At 38.0% G+C, this 21,674-nt stretch overlaps 1 protein-coding gene across 1 annotated transcript; it reads left to right on the top strand.

Annotated features, from left to right (window-relative positions):
* Nucleotides 1-5,248: 5,248 nt before the first annotated feature.
* LOC139722044 (uncharacterized) lies at nt 5,249-20,290 on the top strand. Its single transcript, XM_071633366.1, has 5 exons — nt 5,249-5,361; nt 5,525-7,271; nt 13,734-13,983; nt 15,736-15,932; nt 17,470-20,290. Exons 1-5 carry the CDS (start codon nt 5,299-5,301, stop codon nt 17,769-17,771), a joined length of 2,559 nt encoding a protein of 852 aa, XP_071489467.1. The 5' UTR covers nt 5,249-5,298; the 3' UTR covers nt 17,772-20,290.
* The last annotated feature ends 1,384 nt before the right edge of the window (nt 20,291-21,674 follow it).

Here is a 21,674-nt window from a genome sequence, read left to right as displayed (position 1 = left end):
GTATGAATAACTTAGATGTCACATGCGTACAAAGGAAAATATAAAGAGAATTTCACAAAATTTCATCATTTGAAAAAAAGTACACATTCCCTTGACTCGTTACCGACATATGTTATGGGTAATATTATTCCCCCTGCCTTTAGAAAGAGGCAAATCAAGTGGTCTTTTATTATGCGAAAAAAGTGAAAATATGTTGAATTTTCTTTATATTTTCTTTATACTGTTGTACGCATATGACTCACAAGCTGTAGTAGTCTCCTCATCCAGCGGTTCAAACACAAAAATTTTAAAAATTCATAACTTTTGCATCGATTGTCAAATTTTCCTCAAACTTTCACTGATGTGTTCTACTTATATTGCTGCCTTTTCTCAATCCTTATGTTTATGAAGGTGAACCTGTCCTTTAATGATCGATCATTACAGTCCTTATTTCTGCGCTTCATTCTGTTCTACATTTTCTGAATTTTGAAAGCAAACTGAAATCTAAACGACACCTGTTTGGTCAAAAAATATGAATTTGATGATTTTTCAAAAAAAAAATGTTTTTTTTTCGAGTTATTGTTGACTGTTGAGGTGAGATATTTGATATACTGAAATAAGCGTGACGTTAGTCATTCTTCGATAGGATAGACTTACTTGATCAACGTCCGTTAGGAGAGGCCTCGAGTAACCTAAAAAGAGCCAGATACAGGTGCTGTACAGTAATTCACCCTAATTTTCACCGCTAGCGGTTTATTTTAGTTTGCATGTATTAGGAACTTGCGTTAATTTGCATTAATTAGCAGTTTGCGTTGAGTTTGCATTGGTTTTCGTCAATTTGCATCAGTTTGCATTAGTTTGCGTCAATTCGTAGGACCGCTTTCGTTGTATAGTTCAACCAAGGACCCTACGGGTCCATGGTTCAACGTACTTAGATCGTAGCTTACATCATAGAAAACATCATTCATCAATAAATTCTAAAACTGTAAAAAGACTAGAATTCGCACAACGATGCGAGGTACATCACCTAGGATACGATGGGATCTATGGATACAGCTCCGGTTGTTTCACAAGCAAGTAAAAGAAAATTACAACAAAACATCAGAGCCGACCATGTAAATTCCTTCCCAGAAAACAGTGATTTCGCTAACACAATATGCACGGTTGTACATCATATCCACTACAAGTGTACTATAATTCTGTGTAGTTGCAAAAGATATATCGTATTTATCAAACCTACCATGTGGTGCATACATTGGACGGCTAGCTACTAGTATTCTTATGGTTAGTCATCATTCCTTTCACTTCTACTACTACAACTAGCAGCTGGTCACAATCGCCAGCGCGGGTGTTGGAAATGTGGGTAGGCGTAAGCCCCCTCCCCCTTCTTCAGCGATCGAAACAAAAGGGCGTAGAGCTGATCGAAGATCTGTGTACGCGACATTAACGCCCCGCCCCGCCCCTCTTCACTACACTTCCTCGGAGCAAGGCAATCGCCCCTGACAGCTCGTGAGAACACACACAAAGTAAACCCCACTGTTCTACGGTTCAAGCCGTCACGAGCCTCTCTAGCTTGCTCCTCGCCAGTGTGTTTTGTGAACGGAACTACTTTGTAGTGCCATTGTGTAGTACATGTATTCGTCACTCTTCTAGTGCTCTGGGTAAATCCCATACAAGAAAAATCAAGCATTTTACCAATGTCTCTCAAAACTTTGTCTGTCTGATGATCAGTCTATCAGATTTGCGATTATTTTTTTTTTCAATCAAGAAGCGCTTTGTTTGGCCAGAACTAGCAGTTGTCCATCCTCTAGCTGATTATGCAGAGAGGGAGAGAGAGAGAGAGAGAGAGAGAGACAGAGAGGTGTATGGACGCCGAACTACTTTATATTGATATGCAAATATACGGACATTGTTCGTCTCGAGTGTGGGGTTGACCTTACCCTGACCGCAACGACGCCCACATGGAAGAAATATTAGTCTTAATTCAGACCTTTAATGTAAATGTGAATAGCATACCAGTGAGAACGAATCTTTTCGGCTTAAACACTTCAAAGCGATAAGATATGATGGAATGGTTTGAATAATTTTCCGACTGTACATGCTGTGCGGCATCACTTTTCTCTTGTCGGGGTTAGAGCTCCATTTTGGGGGCAAGCCCGGTACAAGAAACAGTTGAAACTTCTTGCTCCATCAGTGCATTAAACCCAGGGGTGGGTTTCTTTCCATTTCACCTCAGGGCCACGCCTATTGTTTTGTGGTGATACAATGGCAAGTTACGGAGTACTAGTCCACACCCTTTCACCGCAGTCGAACCATGGTCGAATCAGAGTCGAATGGACCAGGGAACGCGAAGGTGTCCCGTATAAATATAACTCGCAGGGCGTGAAATGCTTGGAAATTATGGGAAAACAGGCGATTTAGTTACTGGAAGAGGTGTTTGATATTACATGTTCTTTTGGAAGTACATGTATCGGGTAGTGAAAAGAAGAGAGGGAAGAGGAACGGATCTCCCAGGAATCTTCACCAAATTTCGTGGTATATATATTGTATCAAAACTTCAAACGTACTGAATAAATGCTAGATGTACTCGTATTTCAAGAGTTGCTCCTGCATGTATCATACCATTGTTGTTGATTTTCTGTATCAAAGGGCTATGAGCATCTAAAAGCAGACTTGCAGGCTGTACAAGAATTTTATAGAAATTATTATTATTATTATTATCATTATTTATTATCATTATCATTATTATTATTATCATTATTATTATCATTATTATTATCATTATTGTTATTATCATCATCATCACCATCATCACCATCATCATTATCAACGCCATCATTATTAATAAATCAGTTCTATACTTGCTAACTTATAGCTTTTCTTTTTTTGCCTTCTCTTCACATATTGACATTTTGATCAGTTTCCAACGGATCTCTTGCAGGTCGTGAAACCTATAGTGAAAGAGAGGCCCAGTTTAAATGTTTTTTGTCATAATTGTGAACATGACGATTTGTGAGAGTGAGCTAACTAGGCTGCTAAACACAATTGGACGTCAGAAACAGTTCCAAGTGAAGATCGCCAGTAGTTTGCCAGTACAAGACGGGTATTGGCGAATGCTGTAAATTGGACTTACGATCACGGTTCATGAATGATTTTTATATGAAAGAACCCATTGGCTTTGTATGTTTCTTGAAATGAAAATCTTTGCTTATCTCGAAGAGATAGTCGGGGTAGAAGAACCATCACGATTCGACGGTTTGCAGCGGGTCGATATTGGGTAAGACCTTTTTTGTTAAGTACATGAAAGTGAGACGAAAACATAACAGAATATAGCATGATAAAATTAATTGCTATAGGCGAAACAGCGTCCGACAGTTTCTGTGACGACAACTCATTTCAGAGAAACTTATAGGGGATGGCTAGTAACTGATCAGTGGGAATCAGTGGGAATGCTGGGGGATGGTTATTCCAATCCTTTTGGGAATCATTTAAGAGTACATTATGTATCTATTGCTGTGTGAAAATTATGTGCTTCAGAATGGCCTCATATTCAAGTAATGTGCGGTTTAATCGCCCCGTCACTGTATACAGGCACTAACATTAAACTGCACATTACTTGAAAATGAGACCATTCTGAAGCAAATAATGTTCACACAACAATAGATACATAATGTACTCTTAAATGAATCCCACAAGGATTGGAACAATCATCCCCCAGCATCCCACTTATTCCTACTGACTAATCCCCTTTAAATTTGCCAATGTTGACTATGTAGAAATGCATCATACGGAATAAAAAAGCAAATTGGAATGGGAACACAAACAAAGGAAACACACGGTGATCGTTAAAAGGAATAACCCAGATTTACTTTGAGCAAAGTATTCTAGATAGAATTCATGATTGTCAGCAATTAGCGAGTAGAATCACTAATTATTGGAATTACCTGGTGTAAATAGTCTGATCATACACATGACCAATAAAGGAAAAGATAAGAGGAAGAAAACCGAGAGGCAGAAGAGAGAGAGAAAGAGAGAGAGAGAGAGGAAGGCAGCAGATAGAAAAAAGAAAGAAAGATACAGAAACAGACAGATGGAATGTCATATGTAGAGCAAAAACAAAACAATACAATACAATGCATACGAGTATATATATATACATATATATAATGTATATATATATATATATATATATATATATGTGTGTGTGTGTGTGTGTGTGTATGTGTATGTGTGTGTATTATTTTAATTATCATAGAGAGAGGGGGAGGGGAAGGGCGGGGGAGATATCTTGTGTAACTAAATACATAGCAACATGATATTCATGGACATTATATAGGGATTGACAGATTAAGAAGTATACTTCATCCGTGCATATTAGCATTATAATTATCATTAGTTCTCGAAGACGCTTGCCGAACTGTAATCAGTATAGCTTTTGTCGATTGCCAAATTTTGTGAGAAAAGGTCCTTGACATCAAGCTGGAAAGGTGTGTGTTAACACTGATACTTGCAGAAACAATGTACTTGTATTTAAATGCATTGAACATGACCGATTCGTGATCATGAGGACGGGGCGTGCATATACTATCATTCATTACTAAACCAAGCAACCAACTGACGTCTTTCCGGGTTTGATTACGACATTTAATGTCCGTGATTGAAATTAGGCTACATATTCCGTTTCCATTCTCTTTGTGTTTGTGTTCGTCTTGGTATGGATGTGTATGTATTTGAATTTGATTATGATGTCATACGTATGAGAATGGGAGACTGATATTTACATGAACTAATATTTATTGAATTTCACCAATCACAGAATTATCGGCATGCAAGAAAATACGCTCGCTCGATCGTTTGTTTTCATTACCTTACCACTTTTCTTCTGGCTATCATTTTTTTTTAATTGTAGACGCGACCAAAGTCTTTCTTGCAGTCTTGCGCACTTCTAACACTGATTTTGTAGCACGAGAAAGTTCAAAACAGCATCATAATTAATGAGGTAGCAAGTAACATGAAGTGACAGATACACTATTCTACCTGCCTCCTTGCTAATGAATACGAAGATGAGTACTGCCAGCCTGAAAAGCTCGCGGATGAATATTGGGTGTTGCTCTAAGTCATGTCTGATTCCCTGTGTGTGTTTTGTGTGAGTGTGTACGGCATGGTCAATCGTACAGCATCGTATGCAACATGTCCTGTGTGTGGGAAGTACGTAAGTGGACGTGTTACGTGTGTATGTACCCGTGTGTTCTTTATGCATTTCTGGGCAGGCGAAACGCTGTGCTAACGCACTCGAAGTAGGCAAAAATATTGCCTAAAATGGCCAAAGCAGCCGGCAAAAAGGGAAAATCAGATTACATCCAGCCTTCCAGTATGTCTCAGGTATGTGTTAGAAGTTATCTTACAATGATCTGTCTCTTGGCAGACTAATAGTTGTGTGAAATCCAATGTTATGTAGGCTGTGGCCTGTCAGAGCTTCGTTCATAAAGTCATGCTAACTCACACCCACTTTTGTTCTTGATTCCCGCCCCTATTTTCTCTGCAGGAAACCCAGCCATCCCCTCTCGCTCTACTCGCTGCTACGTGTAGCAAGATTGGAACACCTGCTGAAGGGCAAGGGGGAGCGGCAAACCAGGGACAAACTGTGACCGTCATTGGAGCCCCAGGGGCCCTTGCAGGACAGTCTCAGGGCCAGACCTTGATTCCAGCTGGCATTCTAAATGCTGCTAGTGCCCAACAACTTCAAAGCATTGGTTTACCCGTGCAGATCGCAGGAGCAGCTGCAGCTAACCAAGGGACACCCCTTTTCGTCGATTTAAGTAACAACGTAGTGAACGCCGTCGCTGCCGCAAACACATCGACAAAAGCGAACAACAACAACGCCAACAGCGCTAGCTTGAACCAACAAACGGTACAACAACCCAGCCAGATTTTGACCAGCGCGGGCGGAAATATTCAATATAACATCGTTCCCCAAATACACATAGACGCCGAAGGCAATTTGATAACTACACAGGTTGCTACGCCGGTGAGTGTGAATCAGGCACAAGGTCAAAATCAAAACATCGTAAGAACAACTGGGACTGCTAGTTCTTCTACGTCACAGGCATCCACTGTTCATGGCAACAACGTGACACAGATAACTTTGCCTCCAGGCTTGGGACAGATTATTCAAAATGGGCAAATCCTTCAAGCTGTTGCCCAACCTCCAGCGCAACAGCGAATTGTTCTTGGTTCACAGACAGTCACCTTACAACTTGCTCCAAACTCTGTTGTATCAAATGCAAACTCTCAAGATCAAGCAGTGGTTACCCCAGTGTACAACATTATCAGTTCAACACCGCAACAAGGTGGCACAGAAAATATTGGACAGCAGATACACATTCAGCCAGACCAAAATGTCAATATCATCTCCAACAGTGGAACTGTACAGCCGGGGAGTAATTCTTCAGGCAGTGGCCAGGCAACATTTTTGCAGGTTGCTGGCAAACCAGGGCAGTTCTTCCTTCAGCAACCACAACAATCTGGTCAAGTCCAGCAAATACAACTCAGTGGCCTACAACAGCAGACACAGCAAACAACAAATGTGCAACCAGCACAACTAAGACAAAGTGGCAAGGTGGTGGCATCAGTCATGCCCCAGCAGGTCCAGCAGCAACAGCAGCAACAACAGACTTCTACAGCTCGCGTTGTTGGCCAACAACCTGCACGTGCTGTCCAACAACCACAAATCATTCAAATTCATCAACCAATCCAAGCTCATAACCAGGCAGGTGCAACAATTCAACCAGCCCAAATCGCTGTCCAACAACAACCAGGATACTTCACCATACAGCCACAGACAGTAACTTTGCAGACTCCTGTCAATGTGGCTAACAATACTGCTGGTGCTGTTCAGACAATAACACTGCCAATTCAAACGCAAGGGAACCAGCTACAAACTGGCAACATCACCATTCCCCAAAGCACGCTCCAAACCATCCAACAACTGAGTGGTGGGCAAACAGTCATTCAGAATCCAATTTTCCTCAAGACCCCAAATGCAAATGTCCAGACGGTTCAGCTGCAACATGGTGGGGCATCTGTCACCACCTCACAACCATCAAATGGGCAGTTGCAGCAACAGCAGCTTATTTCAAGTGAAGTGACTTCAGCAACAAACAACACAATAGCGGGGCTGCCAAATTACAACTTATCTAACGCCCTAGGTGTGCACTTGGCTCCCCTTAGTCCAGGACCTGGAACTGCCAGCAGTGTGTCAACAGTGAACACCGGAAGCACAGTGGTAACAGGTATGTTTCAATTTCAATTACGTGTTTACAAACAACTTTATGATAGTGCAATCAGGAAAGAGTTCCTTATGCCCCCCCCCCCCCCCCCCACTAAATTACTATTTTTTTTTTACGAATAAGAAACTAAATAAAGGTTATGCCATTTATTATGGGAAGACTTCCTTTTGAGACATAAACCTAGCATAACGTTTTTTTAGTTTACTATTAAAAAAGATGAGTAATTTATTTATTTTGTGCAATTAGTGGGGGGGGGGGGAGGGGGGACATAAGGAACTCTTTCCTGCAATCATACTACCATGGTAGAAGGTAGAACTCAATAAGTTTGAAGAGCATCTTGTTTCAGTGTGGTTATTGTGAACAGTTCATTGTTCATTGCTCGTGTACATGTACAATTATCTTATGACGAAGACACTTTAGTTAAGTGAAATCACGTGTGGCTTCTTTTTCTGTCATCTAAATCTCTTTTCTTTTCTTTTTTTTTTATTTGGATAGAAAATAGTGTTACCAGGCCTGGTGTTACTACTGTTAGATAGTAACAAATGTGCAAACCATCAAAAAGACAGGACACAGAACCAGAACCACATATTATACTGTGACTACTGACAAAGTCTGAACATCAAAATCTGTATAGCAAATCAACATCACTGATCAATGAAAATGTTATTGGTTGTTCAAGAATCGTATTTTCCACTCTCCCTGTCTTAACTTCACTCTCACACAATATGATTTCATATGCGTACACATTCAAATTTTGTATCATTATTTTCATTTGGGAACACTGTACACTCTTACATTGTGGGGTGTTTTTGTTTTGTTTTGTTTTTTCTTTGCCTGCAAAGGTTAGGGCCAACACCAGCAATAACCAAATAAAAAACAACAGCACACAACAGTAATATGTACATTGTAACTGCAAATCATTCCTTGTTATTAATAGTGCTTGCACTCCATATTGACTTTAACTTAAATGAAGATTAAAGCAAACCAACATTTTTAGTTTGTCCCCGCCGAACGAGTTCGAGCAGGGGACTATGAAACGGGCTCCGTACGTGTGTGTGTCTGTGCGTCCGTCCGTCCGTCCGTCCGTGTGTGCGTCCGTGTGTGATCAAAATGTTCAATTTGCTACTTCTCTGTCATTTATGAGCCAATTTTGATTCTGTTTGCTTTATATGATAGCACTACATGGGAGCTTTAAAACTTCTGCACAGAATTTCAGTTGTGACCTTTGACCTTGACCTTTGACCTATATTGTACATTTTGCTACAAAATGCTACTCCTTCGCCATTTCTAACCCGATTTCGATTCCGTTTGCTTTATGTGATGGCACTAGGTGAGGGCTTCAAAACTTCTACACAGAATTTTGACCTTTGACTTCTTTGACCTTTGACCTTGATTTTTGACCTATATTGTACATTGGCTACAAAATGCTACTCCTTCGCCATTTCTAACCCAATTTCGATTCCATTTGCTTTATGTGATGGCACTAGGTGAGGACTTCAAAACTTCTACACAGAATTTTGACCTTTGACTTCTTTGACCTTTGACCTTGATTTTTTACCTATATTGCACATTTTGTTACAAAATGCTACTTCCGGCGGGGACATATATTACGCACCGCGTAATTTCTACTTTTCCTTGTTTCATTTAAATTTGAACACTACAGTAGGCCTACAACTAGTATGTACATATGAAGTAAGGTGTGCAATGAAATATTTAAGTTTCACAAAAAGTGATATTAATGGCAGCCGCAGTAAATTCTGTACCCAAGAGTAGGCCTACTGTAAATGTGTACACATAGAGGTACACGTTGTACAGTGTATGCAAATTAGAAGTGATGATGTCATCACTTCTGGAGTCTTCCTGTAACCTGTACTCTACACAATTCTTGATCAAATTTTAGTCCAAGAAAGAAGAATGCTGGTTTGTGGCGTCATAAACTGCACACATGTACACTACATCAGTCATCACATTGTTCTAAAGTGTGATGTTTCATTTTCAAGTCTGTAAAAATTGAGCTGCAGGGAATAATTTTCCAGTGTTGACTCAAATTTGATTAGCAATTTCAGCTGATGAACAATATTTCAAATGATATCCTGTACACTTCTATGGAAGGAAACTGCTACACAAAAGATAGTGTGTGTACGTTGTAGCAGTGATGTAAAAATGCATGGCAAATTGCGATGCAATACCAGGAAAATAATTCCCTGAGCAGTGATCACTTTTTTAAGGGGCAATGGTTTAACCAGAAACATGAATTCTATGTTTCTTTTATACACAGTTGTACAAAGAAACGAATAAGAGAGTTGTGACATGATTATACACTGTAGCCCTACATGTAGGCACAATTGCCCCCTCTAATGCATGCTTTTCTTTAGTTTTGATCAATACCATATCAGCAAAGATCTTGGAAACAATAGAAATGTCAATTCCATAGCTTGTTACAGTAGGGTGTATTGTATGTCTGATTTTAGCAAAATATATTTTTTTAATTCTTTTTATCAACATCCACAAGTTAACACATTGTGTTCAGTTGCATTTTATTTATTGTTAGCATAATGATCAGCTACAATGTTAATTAAAGCAAAGCTTTGCTAGTCACAAATGAACAATACAGAAATGTGAAAAATATAAAAAATATAAAAGTTACTGTTCAAAAAATTTTAAGATATAAAAGTATGAGTTTTGCTGAAAACTGATGTCTGCACAGCTCATCAGGAAGTATGACTTACAATGTACAGTACTTGTGTTTGTAGAACAACCACAAATTTCAGTGAATACATTGTATGCAGTGTAATGTAGACATACAATTCGTGAAGAGATATTGTGTTCTGCAAAACTTCCTCTTGTGTCAGTACATGTACATGTAGTTGTAATCTTATTGTCTCTGAGTCATACACATTGTACTGTACAATTTTGTATTCCTTTCCTCTTGTCACTTTTACATTGTACACGTATGAACACCAATGTGATACCGGTACTGCACTTTCGAACATGAGTGTAGAAATCTGCACTTCATACATGTACATTGTGTATGTTGCAACTTGCGTGTACGTTGTAATGCGATGCATACAATACATTTAAGCAAAAGACCCATATGCCACTATTCAGGTTGACTTCCAAAACAAAAGCAGTGATATGTACAATGTACCAATTAAAGATACATACATAAGATTGAATTACAAAATTTTACTGAATTTCAAAAAAAAAAAAAAAGAAGATACGGTAATTTGCAATCACTGCCCAAGTGTACCTTGGTTTATACACATGCACTGTACAGTGTATTTTCGCTTAACTTTCTTTGTTTTGTTTCCATGTACTACGACATGCGAATTTTTCATACCGGTACCTCAAAAATGAATAACTCAAACTGAATTACGCGATTGGAAATCATGACAACAAAGCATAAAATTATATTATTCCAATGTTTTCCCTTTTTCGGGGGGAGGGGGAGGACAAGATGCAATGGAACTTAATTTCTTTTTAATAAAAATGTGATTTATGATATTCATCTATTTGAGCAGAATACACATCACTTTATAAAGAACTGTCATAGTTCTACAAAAGAATACAAAATGTTGTATCGATGTGCATAGTTGTGGTAACACATGGTTGGAGACTGGCCATTTAACCATAAAATGATTAGTATTGCAACCTCGTGAACTTCCTGTTCCCATATCTTTTTTAGGCTCTAAAACAGGTCGATAGTGCTGCAATTCGTGATACAGTACAGTGTACCGTATGTAACTATGAAAACGATAGCTGATCTGTACACATTTAGTTCATAGACTGTACTGCTATTTACACCATGTCCAAGTTGGTTGAATACATCAAGTCAAATCAAACAAGCACAGTGCAGAGATTTTATCAAAATGGATCAGCAATGTAATATTAAGTTTATATTGCTGATCCATTTTGATAAAATCTCTGCACTGTGCTTAAGTACACTGTAAATAACTTCAGTAGTTTTTTAAATTGGTAAAAGTTTCATATGAAGTTCGAAATATTGTCATAAACATGGATGTTGCCAGTTAGTGATTGTGGCCCATGGGGTCAAAGGGCAGGGTCAAAGGTCAAGTGAAAATGCTCAAATTCCTGAAGTCTTGCTCTCTCAGACGAATTAGCCATCCATCCAAATGAAACCTACAAGGAAATGTCGTAGACACTCAACACATTTGTGACAAACTTGTCATTCCAATAATTTACCAATTATGGTACATGAAGCTGTCATCTCAGACTGTCAAAACGTACAGTGTACCACGGTAGGTACTCTAGAGCTGTTGGGAAAACCATGGGAAAACTATATGGCAGAGGCATACACTTTACCAATCTTCTTAGGGACATTTCTAGTTTTTCCTGACATAATGTGAAAAACTTGTTTCAAGTCCAGTTTTTGTCTCATTTCAGTGACATGCTTTTTGTTAGGAAAGTGTCTTAATTTTACTAATTTGTCAACCAAAAATATGATTTTACTGACAACCTTGTGCAGTTACAGTGTAGTTGAGAATAATGCTGTAAACAATGTTGTATGTTGTATACAATGTACACGTACAGTCTGTACGTACTTGTACATTGTATACAGATCCATGGAGCTTGTTAGAAACTTTGGTTGCACTGGAACCCTGGATGTGTAGTGCTGGATTATCAAAGGGTACATGTACAGTATAGAATTGCTAGGAGATCAAAAGATTGTACGCCAGGCTTAGTTATCTGTGACAAAAATCACTTATACATGTAATACACTTACAAAGCACACACACATTGCTTACAAAATGTACTTACAATACACGTACAATGTACATTGAACACTGTAAATTATTGGTCTGCTTGATGCTTCTGGTACAGGTCTGTGTGTTTACATTTGTACAAGTGGCATATATTCCTGAGTCGATATCCAATCAATCTTGTGAAAGTTGTGCATGGACATACAGTGTGCATAAATTACAATGTATACAGTACATTGTACATGTACAATTTTGTGCAACGTGTACAAATGTACAATGTATCGGTTGTACATTGTAGATCCTACAATGTACATAATCCACATGTACAAAATTTTACAACTTCAATTACTTTGTCATAAGATGGAACAGACACATGGTTCACAGTCACAGTACATACATGTATGTACATGGTATATTGTACAATGTAGTAGATTCTGGTTGTACACTGTAAAAGCTATTTAGTTCCTGGTTTCAGCATGTCGCTGCAACATGCACAAATTCTTGTGCAACATCTTCAACTCTTGTGCAACATCCTCAAAAGTCAGCAACATGTTGTGCAACATCCTCAAGAATTTGCAACAAGCTCAAAATAAAATGTATTCAAACATGTGAAAAACACGCACAAAGCATTAGAAACATCAAACTACCTTGTACTTTATTTGTTTGCAAAACATGAGAATGTAAGCAGCACAAAGAGAGATAGCTGCGAAATATTGCATACTAAGTGCTCGTGATGTGCGCTCTGAGCACTAAAAATTTCTGAAATATTCTCAGATTCTGAGCTAGCAACATGCTCAAATTTCAAGTTGTGGACCACCCTGGGTTTGTATACTGTACAGTTTGTATATCTCTATATTATTGAGTCTATGAAAAGGAATCACTTATACAACTGTAATTGCCATGTCTGTATCAAAAGCTTGGCTATACACATTGTAGCTTATAGGAATTGAGATGGTAATGTTGGCTATAGCAGGGAAATGTGAACAACATTATTGACTGCAGGTTGGTTAATAACATTCACTCTTCATTGATGAGTGCTAATTTTCAAATTGTTAATGCATAGAATATAAACAAAATTCACTGAGTAGTGCATGTACTGTACTGTGCATACTGTTGTTACGACATTCTGTCATCAACATTTTGATGCATTTACATACTTGCCAACATTTTCATTTGAGAAAGCGGTAGAATCCAGGATGCCTACATGTATATGCGAGCAGCGCTAGCTTGAATGCTAAGGAAATCTTTTAAAAGCGGTAGTCTACCGCCAAATGCGGTAGAGTTGGCAAGTATGCATTTAATTTGTACAATGTAGATACACTCACTGTACATGTACATGTACAAGTACATTGTACATTACTCATCAATCATCAACCTGTATGAAATTTAAGAGAAAAGCACCCATCAAGTACAGCTGTACATGTACAGTGTACATGTACAGAACAAACACTGTATCCTGGTCTGTCACTTCTGCACTTTATGAGTTATTAACCACAGGCAGGAATTGCACATTGTAATGCTTTTGTACAGCCTTGTAATTCATGTAAAATGTTCATGTAGAATGTTACCTGTTACCTGTGCATGGCCAGTAGTACAATTTTGTATACTTTACATTTATTCTCGTAGTTCTGTGGAAGTTTAACCTAGATTGTACTTGAATCCTACCATACAAAAATGTATCTGCAGTTCAACAAATTTATGAAAAGTATTGTTAACACTCTTTTCTTTTCAATTGCTCTTTCAGCAAACCAGCAACAACAGCAGCAGCAGTTGACACAGATTTCCACCAAGGTGGAGAAACCACAGCAACAACAACAACAGCAACAGTGGCCGAGTGTCATCCAAGCTGACCAGGTCACCAATGGGGCCACCTTCTTGGCCAGTGTAGCCACACAGGACCTGCAGGTGGACAGTGGAACCCGTGGCAGGGATCAGACCAAGAAAGTGCGTCGACTGGCATGCACGTGCCCCAACTGCAAGGATGGAGAGGGCCGGTAAGAAACCAGTGAATGTCTAAATGAAGACTGCACACAAACCTTCATCACTGGTTCATTGTACAGTGTACAGACAAATCTCTTTGGGATTGCTTGAAATCAGTGTTTTCTTGTGGTTTCACCATCAGGCATCTTTCAGTGTTACTTTTCATATTTTAGTCAACCCAAAGTTTGTTCTCTTTCTTCTTCCCCCCCCCAAAAAAACCAAAACAAAACAAAACAAAAAACAAAACAATAACAACAACAACAACAAAACACACAATAACATAAAAATAAAAAAACAACAATAACAACAACAAAACGAAACAAAAGTGAACAAAACAAACAGAAAAAAAGGCAATGGTGAACATATCATGTAATCAGGATCCCGCTCCCTATACATCCTTTCGTCACATACAGTACTTTATGACTGTCCATACTACCATGAAAAGCTGACAACCCAAATATGTGCGATTTTCAAATTCATCTTCTATACTATAGCTCAGAGCTTACATCATTAAACAGCATATCATGTACTTTTTTGAAATCGGACTGAGGTCAAAGGTCAAAGATCAAGGTCAAATCCTGAAATTTATCTGTTTACGTGATAACTCAAAACTGGATGAAGCAGCTTTCACCAAACTAGGTCCAAGGATGATGTATAATGGGGCAATTAGTTGAGTAGATTTTAGTGACATTGGCAAGAGGTCAAAGGTCAAAAGGTCAAGGTCAAATGCTGAAAATGTTGCTTTTTCCCCCATATCTATGCAATGCCCAAAGGTATTTTCTTGAAACTTGGTGTAGACATGTACTACTGCATAAAGATTCTCCAGAGTTTCATGTCAAGAGGTCAAAGGTCAAAAGGTCAAAGGTTAGGTGAAAATGTTGTAATATCACTTTTCTCACAAATGGTTCAATGTATCTTCATGGAACTTGGTACATACGCATGTACTGACTGGCAGAGATTATCTAGGGAATTTAGGGGTCATAGGTCAATAGTCATGGGGTCAAAGGTCAAGGTCAACTCCTCAATATTTTACTATTTCCCTCATACACTAGTATATAAAATGCTTGCATTATTAGTTTTCTAACTTAATATATACATGCATTACCTAATGGAGATTCTCCAGGAAATTTCCAGCCAGAATGTCAAAGGTTGTCAAAGGTTAAGGGTCAAAGGCCAGGTTTCAATGCCCCCCCCCCCCCCCCCCCCCCCCCCAAAAAAAAAAAAAAAAATCTATTTTGTACTGTAATTGCACTCTTTCTTCATACCTTGGAAATTACTCAATGCATAAACTTATAAAAGGGTCTGTCAGAATTCAAGTAAAAATTCTCAATTCCCCAAATATGTGTACCTGCACTCTTCGACAATTATAGCAAACCCAGTTCAAGGAAAGTGAACATTCAAGTCATTTCTGACAAACCTGTCATATTTTTATTTTTTAGCCAGTTATGTGAAACTGTCATGGATCACACATTGTGAAGACATTGTACTATACCCCTATTGGGAGAATCATGCATTATGGCGGAGGCATCAGTCGCCATAGCGTACTTATTTTTCTGAATTAAATGGCAACCTGTGCTTGCATGATAGAAAAGTTGATATTTTCAGATGATTCCTTCTCTTGGTTTCCCACAATGTGTGAACTTCAAAACACTGTGAATGTACCGGTAAATTGTGTTAAAGAGTTCTTAAAATTAGCTTTTGATATTCTATATTATGTTGGTACAGTAAGTAAAATGTGATATCATGCTTTTCCCGTGTTAATCCAGAAATTCTGAGAAAGGTGGCAAGAAACAGCACATCTGTCATATAGAAGACTGTGGCAAGATCTATGGCAAGACGTCTCATTTGCGAGCTCACTTGCGTTGGCACACGGGAGAGAGGCCCTTCGTCTGTGACTGGCTGTTCTGTGGGAAGCGATTCACACGATCAGACGAACTGCAGCGACACAGGAGAACACACACAGGTATTACTACAGATAGCAGCACTTACTTTCAAAAAGTTTGTATATTAGTACTGCCATCAGGTGAGAAAAAGCAGCAATAGAACTGTTCTTGCAGCACAGACATGATGCACCGTCGTTGATGAAGGAAATTGGCTCTATACAATTAGAAGATGCCGAAGACATTATATTCTTAGGCTGTCCATCCCTCTGTTCTTTGCATTCAAATTTTGTTTGAAAAGAATGATATCTAAATGTATATGAAGAGTTACATGGCAAAATGGGCTAAGAGCAAGATAAAACCTTTCTGGTGTTACCTCACTTGTAACATATCCAGGAATATTATAAGTTATATGTTAAGTATCCTGTATTTTCTTCTTTTTTTTATAGCAGCTTTAATCGCAAATATCTCAACTTGACAAAAATGGAGTTAGCTTGTGTTGCGATAAAACTCTGTATCATATGTGAATTTAGGGAATGCAGCAATATCTGTAGAAAACGTAAGTGAAGTTTTAGAAAAAACATCTGTTCAAGTTATGAATTTTTAAAAAGTTTCTGTGCAGCCATTGCTGGTAGAGGAGACTGCAACACTTTGTGATGTCAAATATGTACAATGAAAGAAGATAAAAAGAAAATTAAACACAATTTCACATTTCCTACACAAAAAAGAGCACTTGACTTATTTCTGTCAGAAGGCAGGGAGGATAAATTACACTTCACATACATTTAAGTCAGTATTACTGACTTAAAAACTTAAACAAGTTGAGGGAATGTGTGCTTTTCATAAAACACTACATTTTGTAATATTCTCTTTGTTGTTCATGCGTGATGCCACAAACTGCTCTCCATTCTTCTCATCCAATGATGGCTGCACCAAAGCTTTGAAATTTCATAACTTTTCAATGGAATCATCCAGTTTTCCTCAGACTTTGCTGATATGTTCAACTAATATTGCTGCATTTATTTATATTCGGAGGTGTAAGAAATCAAGACTTAATTTAGGTGGTCTCATATAATTTATTGGCAGTGTTAGATACACAGTACAGAATTAGTTATAGCAAAACAAAAGCTAAAGGAACATACTCATTACAGGAAGTGGTCCCCAGTTGAAAATGTGTTTTTTAAAAAAAAGGAAATGTGAAGTGTCTTTATGTAACTGCCAGTAGACTAATGTTATATTCAGTCTGTTTACATCAGGTCATCTGTATGTCTGTTGTTTATTTTTGTCAGTGATTGTCACTTGATTTACATGTTTGATTATTGTTTTTTGAAATGTTACAAATGTATGAAAACCAATAAAAATTTCAAAAAAAAAAAATATTGCTGCATTCACTCAATCCTCTTGTATGGTTTCATTCCCCTTGAACACTGAATTCTTCAATATACAGGTACATGTACCTGTAAATAGGTAGTGACACACAATCATTTTACTCGTATTCATCAGATTTCCGTGTCGAGACATGATGAGGAATTCCTTTGTCATTGCCAATACCAGATATTGTGTAGTTTTAGGAAACATTCACTAATTGTAATACATGTGTTATTTTGTGCTTCTCAATAGGTGAAAAGAAGTTCAACTGCAATACCTGTGGCAAGCGGTTCATGCGTAGTGACCATCTCGCTAAACACAGGAAGACACACAACAAGAAGGCAGGATTAGGCAAGGGCCAACAGGGGGCAGGGGAAGCCCCCTTGCATGTGGACTTACAAGACGGTCAGGACGAGGAGTATGGAGACGAGGGTGAAGATCAGAACATGGAGAGCATTGTTGTTGATGCCTCCAGGGGGCCTGTGATGGCTCAGGATAGATTGCAAAGACATGAGGTCATGGGAGGTCATGATACAGTCTATGTTGTTCAGTGAATGGGAAATCCTATAGGCGAAATGGGATAAGAGGTCAAACACAGAGTGAAAGCTTGAGCTTAAGAACGTGATCTTCCTACAAGTCCTCCTGCTCCGGGGCCAGGCTTGTGTTCAGAGTGAATATTGGACAGTCTGCAGAAAGCCATATTATATGAATTTTGTGTGAAGTTTGTTACGAAGAACAGTGGAGTCTATGATTATAATGCATTTCACTGCCCCAGGTCATATGTATTGCTAAAGATAGATACATTGTGTGTGGAATGTAAAAGCTAACATTTTCTGTGCTTGTGCACAACATCCATTGTAGGGGCTATGGAAAGAATAGTTCAACATACAATAAAAACTGTTGCAGGTCAGTGAATCACAAGATTAATTTCCTATGTCAAAGAAATCCCAAAATATTTGCTGCTGACAAGCATACTGTGTGGTTTAGTAGAGGCTCTCATATTTGGCCACAATACCCAAGGGGAGAATGCTGGATACTTGTCTTTAGTATAAACTAAATCTGAGATTAAAGGAACCAATAACTCTCTCTGTGTGCAAGTAGACAGTTATGTTTCAGACATACTTTTTTGTTTCATTTATTTCTTTGTCTGTGCTGGCAATCATGTGCTTCTGATTGTTCCAGAATTTGCAGATACAATTGTATTTTAGGGAACACAACACAAATTACATACTGTAACTCATAGTGTAACAGAGCAAAGACCAATTTAAAAGGCAAACTTGTTTCTTTTTCTTCTTAAAAAACCTTTTTTTTTTCAGAGTACAGATGGTATTTTTGTAATTTTGTGCTTAGTTTTTAGTGTATCCCTTACTGCAAACAACAACGAAAGGAAAGAAATTTAATTTAGCATATGCCATAGTCTCATGTATGGATTTATTGTTGCTTGAAAACCAGAAGGTATTTACTGTCGAATTGGAAATTCTCGCGGAGTGGATATTTGTGTGCATTTCGCGCAACCAGAAGCTAGCGCAAAAATAAAAGCACACTAATATTTTCCTTGCCATATGTTTCTGTAGTTGATTTCTTGATTCCGCGGAATTAAAAACTTGCAAAACTCATGTTACCCGGCAAAGCGCAAAATTTACTAATGCGATAATATCCACTTTTACAGTAACTTTATTTTTATGGCATGAGGGAATGATTTTGAAAGCTTTTTTTTTTTTTTGGTCAAGTAAACCATTCTTGAAATTGCAGTCAAAGGAGGCTGCTGCAGATGATGTTTGTATGCAAACAGGAACATGTCATATTGCTTGATTTTACATCAGATTTCAGATGTGTGTTATAGCCACTGTAGATTGTGAAGGATTTCAGGACCATGCATCTGTTTTCATGGCTCCTGGAGTTACCTGTTAGACAAAATATGAGTGTAAGTTAGGCCAGTCTTATTTGGCTGATTATAGGAAGCAATCAAATAATCTGTTGTGGAATCTACCAGTATGGCTTGAAATTTCCTCCTGGGAACTAGGGACTAACTCGGTGACCTTTGAAATGAGTGATGCCATTGATCCAAAGTTGGACCTTAACAAAGGGATTCCCAGAATGGCCACCAAGGAGTACTGTACAGTCAAACCTGCATATGACAATCGCTCAAAGGAAAATATAAAAGGTATACATAATAAGAAAGGTTGCCATGATAGACAAGACGGCTATGAAAGTTCAATTTTATGTGGCTTCCCCAGAGGGTGCCTGAGGCGTGATTACCACACACTATTATGATGTGATGGACATCACATATGTTTACCTATACACACGTGAAAGCACAATGTGTTAAGATCCTATTAATGCATCTGTTTCTTGAATTACATGGCATGGACACAAAAGACAATTTTTATTGTCAAATTCTTTCACACATTGTTATCAATGTTTTTTCCAGGTAAAGCGGCCATGAAGTGAGACTTTGAAACTGGCTGAAAGAGTCACAACTTATCAGTGTACCAATAATTGTTAACATGGAGTCTGCTACCACTATAGACTGTGAACTATTTTCCAATGGAGACAAATCAAGTGACTGACTGCCTTGTTAAACAGGTGGCAGCTTTATGCATGATCTGACTGAGTGTGTAGTGGGCTGCGTAAAGCATTTGACCACTCAGGTTACCACCAAGACAGCCCTTGACTATTCCACTTCTAGTGGCATACAAGACAGGCTGTATGCAATTTTAGCAATACATTGTATCACTGACACTTGATGTCACTTTTTGTCAGAACTATTATAAACACTGCCTCTGTATATTTTTGAGTAAAAAGGAAAAAAACACTTTATTTTCTGTTCTACACTGACACACAGTTCCTACTTACTGTAAAATTTAGACACGCTTTACAGCAGGATCTGGATTGATGCATATTCAATTAAGTATCACTCTAAACCAACTTCAGTTTGAGCCCACATTATGTTCTCAGAAAGACTTGCAGGTTTTAAACTTATGTGTTGTAGGAGACATCCTATTATTCTGTCTATGCAGGGAGGTCACCTCCCTGGTCTATGGCTGCCTCCCTCCTGAAACATCAAGTGCTGTTGTGCAGCAACAAGAAATGTAGTTTGTTACTTTTTTTTTTTTTACCCAGGCAAGGATAGATTTCAGTAGAAACTTTGCTGTATTTTAAGTTAGATAATGTTCTAAAATGTTATGGTATTGATCATGGACATTTGGTTTTCATTTATTTTATTTTTTTAAAGGGTTAAATGAAATGTCTTAATTCCCCTGCATATTGCAATATTATCTGTGTCATGCAACACACAAGATTTGTTCATTTTTTTCTTGTAATAGTCATACTTACATGCAGGTTTTTGCAGTGTCACTTTGTACATTTTATTCATAATGAAAAATACTATAGAGATGTACATATTCCTGTTTTATAAATTGGCATGTTTATTCCAACCATATCATAGTTCTATTGTACATGTACAAAGTTGATTGGTCTGTTAACATTGGATCATTTTTTTTTTCACTGAAATAAAAAGAAGCCATATTTTGCCATTCTTCACATTTTCAAAAGCAGTTGTCTATGAGTGTTTCTTTTCTGATGGGTATTGTAGCTTTATTTTTTTGTAATATCCACTCCAAAAGTATTCTCAGGCACTTCCTACTTTCTCAAATTGTACCAGCCTTAAAGGGACTGTGTTCTGGTTGAGGTGAGGATTTAGCTTTAACGGTTTGTGAGATACACTGTATTCAGAAACCACTCTATGAGATGTCAAAGAACATGCAATTCTAAGGGTATCAAAAGTTAATTTGATGAAAATTGGTTTTGAAATAACTGAGATATCCAAAAACAAGGTGAAACAAAGAGATCGTAATAAACGGCGTGACCTGGTGAAGGTGCAACAAAGAGATCGTAATAAGGTGAAACAAAGAGATCGTAATAAAATGCGTGGCCTGTTGCCTTTTATCGTTTTCACTTTTTTGGATATCTCGGCCATTTGAAAACCAATTTTCATCATATTTCATAAGATAATATAATAAGATATAAGATAAGATAATACAAATATGTAATTGTTCAAATCAGACAACTAACATGCTTCACAAAATGATATCAGTCACACTTGGATATACACATTGTATGCAATGATGATCCTCGCCTGCTTCTGTCGCTACCTCAAACTCCCCCACTGGGTCATGCATGACTCTCCCACTGGTCTATGCACACACACATTAAAAGACATGGTTTTGATGATAATTTTCAACAACATACCTTTCCTACTGTAATCATTGCTAGTTGTGTCATCAACACAAAAAATTCTATTATATGCCCCCTAAAAAAGTTGATTTATGTAAAAAGAAGTAGAGTTAAGTGGAGCTGTATGTAGGTCATATTAAAGACGTTTAAGATTATGATGACATCATCAAATCATCTTAGTTTGAGAATATGATCAGCATCACTGTTTTGTGAAATAACAT

The sequence above is a fragment of the Diadema antillarum genome, unplaced genomic scaffold (genome assembly GCF_040938485.1).
Source record: "Diadema antillarum isolate AM-2024a unplaced genomic scaffold, OU_Dant_1.0 scf00000156, whole genome shotgun sequence".
Lineage (NCBI taxonomy): Eukaryota > Metazoa > Echinodermata > Echinoidea > Diadematoida > Diadematidae > Diadema > Diadema antillarum.
Note: the sequence above shows the minus strand (reverse complement) of the source record. Positions and strands in the feature narration are given on the sequence as shown.